Source organism: Strigops habroptila, chromosome 9 (assembly GCF_004027225.2).
Source record: "Strigops habroptila isolate Jane chromosome 9, bStrHab1.2.pri, whole genome shotgun sequence".
In the NCBI taxonomy this organism is placed as follows: Eukaryota; Metazoa; Chordata; class Aves; order Psittaciformes; family Psittacidae; genus Strigops; species Strigops habroptila.
In genome coordinates this window covers 12,674,208-12,686,783 of record NC_044285.2, presented here as the reverse complement: position 1 = coordinate 12,686,783, position 12,576 = coordinate 12,674,208, and the positions used below count along the sequence as shown (strand labels likewise).

Here is a 12,576-nt window from a genome sequence, read left to right as displayed (position 1 = left end):
CTGAAGTTTAAGCTAGAGGTCCATCTTTCTAGGACTTCCCAGAAAAACATTACACCACATTAGGTGATTGTTACTCATACGCCACTTCCCAGAATCACAGCATGTTTGAGGTTGCAAGCGACCTTTGGAGGGTATCTTGACCAATACCTCAGCTCAAGCACACTCACCTAGAGCAGGCTGCCCTGGCCATTTCTTGGCGTTTTGGTACATAGTGTTCCTGTAAATGATGTACCACAGAGTTTTTGTTAGAAAGCTCCTGCTCAGTAACAATGGTTCAGCTTTCAAAGAAAGCCTATACACAGGTTTCTTGGCAAGAAGTGTTTACTTAAAACACTGCTATTACATTCATTTTAAAATAACATGGATATTCTAAGACTTAGGTTACTCATCAGGAAATTTAATACCTCCCCCCCAAATGAATTTTTCTTCTTACTGTTCTAATAATTCTGGCATAATTACTACATTTTTCAATTTGTACACTTATGCCCAAGGTTTTGCGGGTTGTTTTTCTTTTTTCTCTTCACACTATTTGCTTCTCATCCTCAATAACAAACTGCATTACTGAGACTCCAGCTGATGAACAGGCTGCAGTCTCAATAGCCAACAGAATTATTTGTAACCAGTAAAAAAGAAATTTTAAGTTTCTACTAGACTGATACAGATTCTGGGAACTAGCACAAGGACACCGAGCAGCCCTGAAGGAGAAGGACTTCGGGGTGTTGGTTGATAAGCTGAACACAACCCAGAAGTCTGTGCTCCCAGCCCAGAAACCAACTATGTTAACCAGAGCATGACCAGCACGCTGAGAGAGGCAATTCTCCGCCTCTACCCGACTCTCAGGAGACTCCACCTGCAGTCCTGTGTTTGGCTCGGGGCCCCCAGCACAAGAGAAACATGGAGCTGTTGGAGTGAGTCCAAAGGCCATGAAGGTGCTCCAAGGGCTGGAGCACCTGTGTTAGAAAGACAGGTTGAGAGTTAGGCTTTTTCAGCCTGGAGAAGGCTCTGGGGAGACCTTACCTTCCAGTACCTAAAGAGAGCCTACAAGAAACCTGGAGGGGGACTTTTTAGAATGGCATGTAGTGATAGAACAAGGAGGAATGGCTTTAACCTAGAAGGTGATGGATTTAGATTAGACATTAGGAAGGAATTCTTCACTATGAGGGAGGCAAAACACTGGCACAGGTTGTGCAGAGCAGCTGTGGCTGCCCATCCCTGGCAGTGCTCAAGGCCAGGCTGGTCTACTGGAAGATGTCTCTGCACACAGCAGGGGGTGGGAACTAGACTATCTTTAAGGTCCCTTCCAAACCAGTCTGTGACTCTGTGACATGCGTCACTTTCAACATCCAGCAAGTCCCCGCATGGCCTATACTCCCCCCTCACCCCGCTTTTCTCCCAACCCCATCGCAAGGGCCCCGGGCCGCGGCGGGGCAGTTTCTGCAGATGAGCGCGGGGCTCAGGGCCTGCGGGGAGGCCCCGTCCCAAGGCGCGCACAGCTCCCCCGGCGCCCGGGAGCCCCGGCCCCGCTCGCACACCGCCACCGCGCAGCCGCGGCGCCAGGGGGCATGCGCGCTGCCCCCGCGCATGCGCCTCTCCCGCTGCCGGTGGCCGCGAGCCCCGCCGAGCCTTCCGCCGTGTCCGCCGCTGGGCGGGCGGTGCCGGAGGCGGGGGGTTGCGCCATGCCCAGGGCGGCGGAGCAGGCGCGGAGCCGCGGTCGCTGAGGCGCGGCGGGAGCATGGCCGAGTCGCTGCGGGAGGAGCCGCCGGGCGGGCCGGAGTCGGAGGCCGAGCTGTCGCAGCGGCTGGCCCGCACCAAGGCCCGCTCGTACGGCAGCACGGCGAGCGTGGCGGCGCCGCTGGCCGAGCGCTACGTGGAGCATCGGCTCAGCGCCGGCGACACGCTGCAGGGCATCGCCCTCAAGTACGGCGTCACGGTAAGGCGAGCTGCCGGCCCGCGGAGCCAGGAGGGCGGCGGGGCGAGCCGGGAGGGGCTCAACCCCGGGGGCTGCAGCGCCGGTAGCGGCAGCTGGCTCCCCTAACAGCGGCACACAGTTGTTCGGCCCACAAAGTAACGGAGCTAAAGGGGAAGAGACGCTGGAAGTAGAAAACAGCCGAGGGATTACTGTATGGAGTTTTCCCATAGAGCATTTCCTACTATAGCAGGCAGACGATTCAGTTCTTACCGTGGATACAGTGCTAGGTTTAGTTTCAGTATTTAAAATGCTGACATCTGGATCTTCTGATCTGCCTGGAGGGGTCAGCACCCTGCTCTGATGGTCAGTGGCCGACAGTCACACTGCCCGAGGCAGGGCATGGGGCCCTATCCAGCATGGGCTTGGGACTGACAAGCACTGGGTCCACAGGACTGGCTGGTGGTCCCTAGGGAAGGGAGATGCACTTGCTCCCACTGAGTAAACCTGTGTTCACATGACAATTCACCACTACACTCACTTCAGATTAAAAAGAAAACAGTGTAAATTTGTCTCCAAAAGAATCATTATTTTGAGGTTGACACATATAGGCTATGACAAGAATAAAGAATTTCTTCCAGTAGCTTCAGGGCTAGAAATTCTTTCATTATCATCTGCTGTCATCAGCCTAGACTTGACTTATAACTGATTTGAAAGTGTCACTGCTTCTCTGCTCTCTTCCTATAAAGAAGAAAAATTTCCTTCTGTGGAAAATGTTGAAAGGCTTATGCCAGCCTGAGACATGCAGAACCAACAGGCCCCAACACTAGCTTCCCCCACAGAGCAGAGCTCAGCTACCCTGCCTTCATTCCAGCTTATTTGAAGCCCAGTGACCACCACCTGACTTACCTATACACAGCCTTGGTAGTCCCAACACGCAAAATCACTTGGGGCCAAGCAGCCAATGTGCATATCTAACAGCATGATGCTGGACACAGTCAATGCCACCTCAGCTGCAAAGAGTACCCACCAGTTGGGCTCCATCTGGTAAAGGTATGGTGCAGTCCTGAATTAATAGGTTCCAACTGGAATAGGTTTCTTTTCCTTCTCTGTGCAAGATCTACTAAAGCCTTCCAGGAACTCCAACAGCATTCAGCCTTTGTTGAGAAAAGGGTTAGAAGTATTTCTCTTCACTTAAAGATTAAACCACTTTTGACCATATCTTGTTGGTAACAGGACTACTGGCATTTTGGATTTACACTGGTCCACATTAAAACAAAGTTTTGCTCTCTATGGGGGCAAAGCAAAGTGACCTGAGTTGCTCCTTGGATTTGTTTGAAGTTTTGGTTTTAGCAGTGCTTTCCATAATGACAAAGTCCCTGGCCTAAATGACTTTAGCTATGTTGTTCTCTAGTCAGAAGTGTATTTGCTCACTGCAATAAGTGAAAATGTAATCAGGTTACTAAAATAGTAGTTTTCTAGGAGGAAGAGGAAAAAAAAAGGCATTTCTAAACACTTTACAACTCCTTTTCAGCTTAAGTTGTGGATCAAACCTGTACAGTCTGAAAAAATACTATAAACTTTGTTCATAGGATAAGTTTAGTAAGCTTTTGCTGTGCTAATGATGCATTCAAAGTACAAAAGCATTTTTTTTTTAAATCATTTAATTTGTTTTAATGTTGCTAGTATTCTGCTTAAGAAACCAGAGCTGCATCATTATAAACTTAATTGAGAAAGGGACAATTTATGTCTGTTTACCCAAGAGCAATGCCAGGTTAGGTGCAGTCAGCCATAGTGTTTCTGCCCAGGGTAGGAATGTATGCAAACATGTTTGTTTTTAGCAAAATGAAGAATCTTATGTATTCACACAATGACAAGGACTAACTTCCACTAAAGACTCATTACATTAGCTTTCTGCATCCCATATACTTGGCTAGAAGTGAGAGTTGCCATAATGGAAACATCAGCGTTATCTTTGGCTGCCATCGCCTTCAGTATTACTGTTTTTAGAAGTTTTCCCCTGTGGTTTTCCTCAATGGGAGTTACTTTGCAGCAAGAAACATTCTGTCCGGTGCCTGCCTAGGCATGACACAGCACAGGCAGTTTAGAATGGACAAAACCAGCGTGCTGGGGGAGAGAGATCAGTGTACTTTGTTTGGCCTCATCCTCTGCCCTTCACTCCTCTCCCCTAAATATTTTCTATTAATCTTGTATGGCTTGTGTTTATTAGATCTTCCTTTGAGTAGTGTTGGGTAAGTTAACACAGGGAATGAATATTTAGTGTTTATGGTTCCGTTGGAGTGCTGTTTTCCCTCATACAAAAGGTATCTCTTTTGAAGGGAGAAGGAAGAGGACATTTGTTTCATTGTCAGTAGAAGCAGCACCAGTTTATGCATTGGTGCAGCTCCAGTTAAAGTTCTAAAAGCAAAGGCTTTAGCACATGATTTAACTATTATAGATCTGTAACTAACAGAAATTAGCTCAGTTTTCCTAACACTAAAGCTGCTATTGTTAAATCCTGCTCTCCCATACATCTATGCATTTGTGGAGTCTTACTGAGTTGTAGGAGTGTGTACTGCACATATCAAGTAACCTGGTCAAGGCTGAGGGATGTTCTTTTTAGAACCAAGTATTTCCCATTTTATTGTTACGGAGTGCAGAGGTGCATGGTCTTCCAAATGCCACAAGATAATATTTAAGAGGTATTTTAGGAAGAAATAACCAGAGATAGAGTTACAATGAAGTAGGATAGAGAATAGCAGTACAGTGCATTATTAATTAGCTACTGAAGCATCACCTTCCAACTCCCCTGTGATAGAGATCTCACTTTTCAGCTTTCATGTTGTATTTTTAGAGAAAAGCTCCTGCTAGCATTTTAAACATTTTTGATACCCATCAAGACAGACAACTTGGAGTTTTGATGATTGACATTTACACTAGCATCAGATGGCCATTATAGGTCTCATTACTAAGTCAAGTGAAGCTTCCTTTCTTCCTTTCAGATGGTACTCAGCCTGGGAGAGAACTTGCACCCTGTACTGTGTAAGGGTAACTAAAATAGTTTCAGGAGCTGGAACAGTAATGAGCTTCTCTTATTTGTAGTAACTTACTGTCTGACTCTGGATGTTACTCAGTTTTTAAAAGGAATTACTAAATCTAATAACTTCATTATTTAGTCATCTACATCAACAGGTTGGGGTTGTCTGTAAGTAGAGAACACCATTTTTGGTATATTTAATGGGTAGAAATAGCTCACTGGTGAAACTTACTGCACTGTTTCCACTACTTGCCCATACACCTAGCCCTTCTAGAGAGAATCTCCTATTTATTTTTTAGGCAGAAAGATTTCATCAGGCTTCCAGGACCCAAGCAAATGCATCCATACATGACACCAGATCTATAATAGCACTGCAGCAGATACTCTTACAAGTCATACAGTACAGGTCTACATTGCATACAGTAGTTTATCGCAGTTCTGTAAGTTTGCCACAGTCTCACATCTGCAGAGGAGAAAAACTAACATCTCCACTGCTTCCTCTTGGTTTTAGACAGCTTCGCCTGCTCGTATGCACTAAGCAGCACATAGGCACGCTAACCCAGTTAGCTAACAATGTCACTTAGGATTTTTCCTAATGAAATCATGAGTTCAAGTTACAACTAAAGCTTAAAGTCACATAACAATGGATACCGATTTCTGTGCTTTTTTAAAGCTTGCACTTGAGAAATAGGAAGTTAAACTTACTGTTTACTTGGAAGGCAAATTTTGATGAGCAAGAACTTAAACAACATTCTTAGTAGGGAGATAGTATAAACGTTTACTGTAACTAAAGGTTACTGTATGCTTTGGAAGGTTAGTACTTCATACTTTGCCAAAACCTAATAACTTACTTTTCTTATCTTTTTCAGATGGAACAAATAAAGAGGGCAAATAAACTGTTCACTAATGACTGTATATTTCTGAGGAAAACTCTGAATATTCCTGTTATATCAGAGAAACCATTACTGTTCAATGGACTTAATTCACTGGAGTCTCCCGAGAATGAAACTGTTGCCAGCTCCCCTTCTTGTGAGGAAGGACTAATGACAGTTCAGGAAGAAAGTAGTTCTTCTCCCAGTCCTCAAGAGCCTGACAATCAGCCCACTGCACCAGAAGAACTATCTGCCAAAGATTTCCTACAGAGATTGGACTTGCAGATAAAGTTATCAAAACAAGCAGCCAGAAAACTAAAAGATGACAATGTCAGGTAAATGCCACTTTTAGTATTAAGCTTCTCAATCCCATCCTAAAGGCTTTTTAGTCTGAGCTGAACCCTCTTTGTGGGGTCTCAGACAGCATTTGTAGTTTTAGTTTGTCAACAGCAAGTCTATGCTATTACCATGCACCAGATACATTCAGAGCACACCATTAGCAGATGCCTTGATCTGGCAGTTATAAAGGCTTCCTTATAACACATTGTTTATAGAATAGCAATAATACTGCATGAAAGCTAGAAGGCCAGCATTCTCCAAGATGTCTTGCAATGCAAGTTTTTAAGCAAACCAGTAGTTTTCAGTAGATACTAAGCCAAGGCCTATGTGGAAACTGATTGCCCTACAGCAAGGCATGATCACTTTTCTTCCTGTCCCAATTGCCTTATAAGTGCGTAGCTATTCTTCACATTGCAATTTCAACTAAGCTATCTCGTTTCCCTACACAGTCCCTCCCTTTGTGGATCCACCTATGTAGACTTTTCTTCAGTATTTCTTCTACAGCCAGGAGCTCCCACACACTTGACTCATTAAAAGCAGGACTTTTTGACCTCTCTGCCACAGTGATTATCCCCTCACATGTGTAGGCATCCCATGGAGAGTACAGAAAGACTTAGAGCAAGAGTGGACTTCAGTAGTGTTTGTTTTCCCATGTCCTTGGGACAAACTTTGTCAGCTTGTTCACAAGCAGTCTCTTGGGCTGGGTGCTTGCAGGTGTATTCTCTGCAGAAATTACCTCTCAGCAGGTGATGCCAAGGTGGCCTTTCTTAAGGGGGAAATGGTTTTAAACTGAAAGAGGGGAGATTTAGATTAGACATTAGGAAGAAATTCCTTGCTATGAGGGTGGTGAGGCACTGGCATAGGTTGGCCACAGAGAGGTTGTGGCTGCCCTATTCCCAGCAGTGTTCAAGGCCAGGTTGGACAGGGCTTGGAGCAACCTGGTCTAATGGAAGGTGTCCCTGCCCATGGTAGAGGGTTGGAACTCCATGAGCTTTAAGGTCCCTTCCAACACAAACCATTCTATGATTCTATGACAAAAAAGGTATGACTGCAGGGGACTGGTATCACTTCTCTCACTAGAGAGCTGGAGAGATGTTGTGCTTGCAGATATGTACTTCACTTTTGCAGATTTGTTTAATCCAGAACTTCTTCCATCATCCTGGTTCACTTCACATACTGATTTTAACTTTTAATGTTAAAAAGAAAGTAGTCTTTCAGGAGCGAATGTCTCAGGTCCCATAATTTCTTTAACAAGTCAAGGGATTATTTCAGCAACTTAAAAACTTAATTCAATAGTAAAAAATCTGAGGAGGAGCAGTATAGCGCATTTAGCAATTGGACAAGCTTTATTTGGAGAAATATCCTGTAAGACAGCTTAAGGCAATTCATTACCTACTGCAGTCCACATACAGCTCTCCAAAGCCAGGAGGACACTGGTTTAGAATTAGTCTAATTAGGGCAGGCTGGAACACTTTCACATCTTGTTAATATGCTTTTCAATTATTTTCTTTCAAACTGATTACACTGAAGAGGAAAAATAGTTGTTGGAACTCAGATCCTTCTCTATTCAAACTCATTCAGCTGCATGGCTGTATTTCAAGCAGTATAGATTATCTATCAAAATATGCTGCTGTTGCCTCTCAGATCATTCGACATGTATCTAACACATTAGAGTAGGTGTTGGCCCAGCAGTTAAGCTGGGTGACAGGAAACCAAAGTCCCTGCTGGAGGAAGGCAATTATTTTAACATCCTTTCAAACGAACATACTCATTTACAGAAGAAAATTCACTTAGACCTTGCTGCACCATGAGCAAAGCCAATACAGAGAGTGACACCACACAGCTAGTACATTGCTACAACTAATATCCATTTCCTATATTGCTTAAGTTACAACTTGGGAAATGAGTGCCTGGTACTAAGTTTCCTCCCAAGGAGTAATGGATCCAGGAGGATAAGTTACTTTCCCACCTCCTGTTCAGATGTAGCAGGTAATTTTGTTAATTATGCATAGAGCACAGTTTATTGGTCATGATACTACAAAAAGCACAAAATACAGACCTGTAGGCGGTCTGAGCAGGATGTTATCCAAACCTTCTAAAGAGGAAAAGCTTCCTTTATGTCTCAAAGTTCTCATGATGTCACCTTTCACCCCACCATCTCCAGCTTTCAGTCATGGCTCACAAAGTTATCCGTGCCTTATCTTCTCCAACTACATCCACCTCTTTAAAGTCTGTCAGGAAGCGAATGTAAATGTTTTCTTCTTGCAGAGGGGTCTAATGCAAGTTCTTTATAAAGTCTTTAAGTTTTTAGGGTGGTACTGTGGTAGACTAGAACACTGGGGCCATATACTGTGCTTCTGGGACAGGTCACATCTCTCTGCAGTTGCCTTTCAGTGACTCATTTTGAAAGCCTTTTAATTGAGTAGAGCCACTCTAACCACTGTTAGTTGTACAAGCCCATGTAACTGGCATGCAGCACAAGAACAGAAGCATGTACTGTCATCTGCTCAGTTCCTTGACCTGACTCTGGGAAAGAGCAGGGTGTCAAAGAATTTGAAACTGGTAACTAATTGAGTTTAATTTGCCTAGTATTTTTTCACCATCATTGGCTATCAGCTAAGAAAGCAGATACCTCAAACGAAGCTGACTGTGAAGAATCCTTTCAGGCTTTCAAAAGCTTTTAACTCTCAAACTAGGATTGCTGCCCTGTTTAATTGTGGGTTCTAGAAGTATCCAAGCATTGAATTCAAGTTTGCTTGTCCACTCAGGTGCACTTGGTCTTAGAGAAGTGGTTATTAGCCTTATTATGGTTATTATGGCCTGATACATAAAAAAGCTTGCAATAGATGGCTTTCAGCTCCTGTAACCTACAGGCAAAGCATCAACAGCAAACAGGAAGAGACAGCACTACAAAGCATTGTAATGCTCTGCTGTTCCTTTCACTATGCCTGAAGGAGAACATCGCAGTGACTTACCACTTTGCTATTTTAAACATCTTAGAAGTGCAGAAAATTATTTGGTCATTAAACATACACACACTGCCATGTTGGTGCTTGTGGGCCAGAGGCTATAGCTACTACTATGTAATTTTATTTCATGTAAATCTTGGCTTCTTGTTAAGCCATCAGAACAGACATGTACTTGCTCTGTACAGTTCTGAAGATCTACTTCAGTAGTAGTATTTACTCTAAACCAAGGTAATAGCCAGGACTGTGTTGTAGACTTCATCACAGCCTAGTACTGCAGCCTGGGACAGAAGGTCAGAAGCTATTCTTACCAGCCCTTACTGACAACTACAGCATGCCTGAGCCTTGGTCAGAAACCTATTTTGTACATTACAGCCAATCACTGCTTCGCTTAGGTTCAAGCATAAGGACCTACTACATGTTTTTTTACATCCCTGCCACATACAGAAATCTCCAAAACTGGCTGTAACCCAAGTGTCAGTCATCTGCCCTCTCCTGGCAATTGCCAGGAGCCCATAGTCCAAGTGCATTTCACAAGGAAGTGGAAACAAACACAGATTAGATGTTTTGTTACTTTGATGTCTGAAGTCCTGCTAATATAACACCACTACTTCAATGCTTCAGTTCTCCATATTCGCCCCTACTATCCACCATAATCAACTGCACTAATTTCAGTTCAGTGTTTGGCTGTTGCCATGTCATGATGAATGTTATTCCTGTATTAAGGCTTTCAAGAAGAAAGACTGAAAGGCCAGTTCTGGCAGACTGATTAAAAGGAAGGCCTCTTTGTGGTAACTCTGCCACATTTTACTCTCTTAAAAGGGCAAGTATAACAAACATAAGAACTACAAAGTAATTTTCAGGGTACAGCATAAAAAGGTTTCTCCCCTACTGGACAGTGTAAGCTCTGAAAATATAAAAGTTCCCCTTCATCCTCAGAAACTAGCAGGAGATTGCTATTTGCAGCTGTGTTCTGGACGCATGTAGCTAAAAGCCCATTGCTTCAGAAGGGCCGATATCAGAGCTTCAGAAGATGCTTTTTGAAATATTCAGCTTCAGCCAAGTAGTTACGGTTGGATTTTACAGTCCTGCAGCCCAGTCTTACAAGCTTGGTATGATGATAGGTTTTAATTCTGAAAACATAGGTTTTAGAATGTATTGTCTTGAGACAATTTATACACAAGTGCTTTAGTGCTTATTCAACCAGACATGAATTGTTTGTTTCCTTACTTTACTATCATGCCAGGTATTACAAACAGCATCTGCAAACTATAGTGTTCTACAGCAGTTTTGAATGCAGACTAGATGACATAAGGATACTACTTAAACATCTGTATCTTAAGAATTGTGCTTGGTACTGGGTCTGTAGCATCACTAATCATGTAGTATTTGTAAGAAAAGCCAAAACCCATTCTCAGTACTACTGTAACAACACAGCCCTGCAGTAATAACCAGTTTCATCCAACACCCTCCACCCCCTTTTTTTGTTACAAGACTGTTTCAAGGCAAAAGAAGTAGCCATGCCTTTGGCTTCAGAATATAGTTTTGCTGGTCTAGCCAAGAACAGGGAAGGGCTGAAAAAAATGAGTGCAAGTACACAGCTGCTTGCTTAGTTTCTAGGGTTCTCTCCTGAGATTCTATTCAGGGGAGGTTATAGAAAATTTAAATTGTAGATAAATAATCATGCTTAGAAATTAGTGAAAAGTCCGAATGATTGGGGTTTCAGAATACTGTTGAAATATGTAGTTTTTACCTTATTATTAGACTATTTCAATAACTGTACCTTTGTATGGAGGCACATACAGTATTAAAAGTGACTGGAAATCCTTTGAAGCTCAGAGTGTGGCAACTCTTAAGTCTTTCTGTTCTCACCAAAACACTAAAATTGGCAGCAGCTTTAAGAATAGGTTCTCAGGAACATAATTTTGAAGCTACAGTAGTAGAAAATGATCTTTGGAGAACTTGGCATGCTTGAATTAGTACTGGATGCTGCACAGCACTGGGTTTACGTAACCACTTTAAGAGGCAATATTGTCAAGTAAACATAGGCAGATTTTTCCTGAGGATTTTAATAGCAACACTACTTTGGTTTATGCAGTCACTGCATTAACAGCAGCACTTGGGGGCAACTTTTTTCTCTGAAGATAATCCAAGTGATCATTCTCAACATTGATGCACAGGAAGTATATACATCAAGGAGCCCACTCAAGGAATATCCTTGCAGCATCAAGCCACAGATCTAGCTACAACTATGATGGACTGCTCCTGTTCTTGCTTCATTCAGTCCATTTGTACCCCCTGCCATTCAAAAGGATGAAACAAGCCTACAACTAAGCTTGCTTTTGAAAAAAAAAAAAAAAAAAAATAAAAGCAACAGTACTGAAGTCCAGCACTTTGGTATCCTTTACAGGATTTCTTATGGATTTGGCATTGTAGTGTCAGTTCATTAGACTCAAAATGCATTCTGATGTTGTTAAACTTACGCAACTTTAATTTTCAGCATTCTGCTCCTGAAACAAGAACTCCAGAGGTGCATAAGGAACAGTAATAGACTGCAAATAATATACCTGCTAAGCAGAGCCACTCTGACCTATTTTGATCCATTAGGGAAGCTGGTTATCTGTATTTGCATTAGAGTTTTAGTGTTCATGGTATATTCCTGATCTGATGACTATGATCATTTTCTTTTTAGAGAGGAGGAGAATGAGGAAGGCCCCTATGCAACTTCTTCATATCATCAGTAGAAGACAGATGTGATGGCCTGAAAACTTTCCATGAAATCAGTTCTTAAAGAACTAAATGGTCAATAGCTCAAAACCCAAGTCTTTTGGACTCATCGTCTTGATGTACTTAAAACAAGTCATGAATGGGTAATTGCACTGAAATTATGACCTCTTCTGCCTTCCATAGGTTAACGTCCTTATGCTATATCAACAAAGGGTTTAAGCCTTCCAAAACTAGCAATGGCCTTTATACCCCTTCTGTGCAAACTGTAGCATGGTAGCAACAATATATCCTTGAGGTCACCTTTATGCAGGATGTTGATCTTTAGTAAAGATTTTGTAAATACTGGTTATAGTGAAATTTGTTTTAAGTATTTAAAAAATATTGAATAAGTTTGCTTGTAAATGACAAACTATGGAAGTAATTGAAATTGACTTACTCTGCAAATACAGGCAAGTTTGCTGTGGAAGTTTTGTTTACTTCAGGGCTGCAGAACTTGCCTCTGAATTCTGTGTGTGGTGATGATGTATTCCTAGAAAGGGGAATTCAACTCATTTTGAGTAGTTAAAGCCTTTGTGGTTAAACAACTGTTTGCAAATTGGATTTCTGCTAATAAAAGGGAAGAGCTCCAGCAAGAGACTTTTCTTTGTGAGATATGGCATTGGAATACAAGATGTGTGTTCTTGTATGCAACTATATTTTGTGTTGTTTTAATAAATACAGATATACTGA

At 42.6% G+C, this 12,576-nt stretch overlaps 1 protein-coding gene across 1 annotated transcript; it reads left to right on the top strand.

The window, feature by feature from the left end:
• The first annotated feature begins 1,547 nt into the window (after positions 1–1,547).
• Positions 1,548–12,576, top strand: LYSMD2 (LysM domain containing 2). Its single transcript, XM_030496724.1, has 3 exons — positions 1,548–1,930; positions 5,813–6,150; positions 11,813–12,576. Exons 1-3 carry the CDS (start codon positions 1,733–1,735, stop codon positions 11,862–11,864), a joined length of 588 nt encoding a protein of 195 aa, XP_030352584.1. The 5' UTR covers positions 1,548–1,732; the 3' UTR covers positions 11,865–12,576.

What these genes read in the sequence shown, in the direction of transcription:
- LYSMD2 (XM_030496724.1), top strand. Translation starts at nt 1,733, where the DNA reads ATGGCCGAGTCGCTGCGGGAGGAGCCGCCGGGCGGGCCGGAGTCGGAG. An exon ending in CCCTCAAGTACGGCGTCACG is followed by an intron (nt 1,931 to 5,812) that starts GTAAGGCGAGCT and finishes TATCTTTTTCAG; the next exon opens with ATGGAACAAATAAAGAGGGC. An exon ending in CTAAAAGATGACAATGTCAG is followed by an intron (nt 6,151 to 11,812) that starts GTAAATGCCACT and finishes TTTTCTTTTTAG; the next exon opens with AGAGGAGGAGAATGAGGAAG.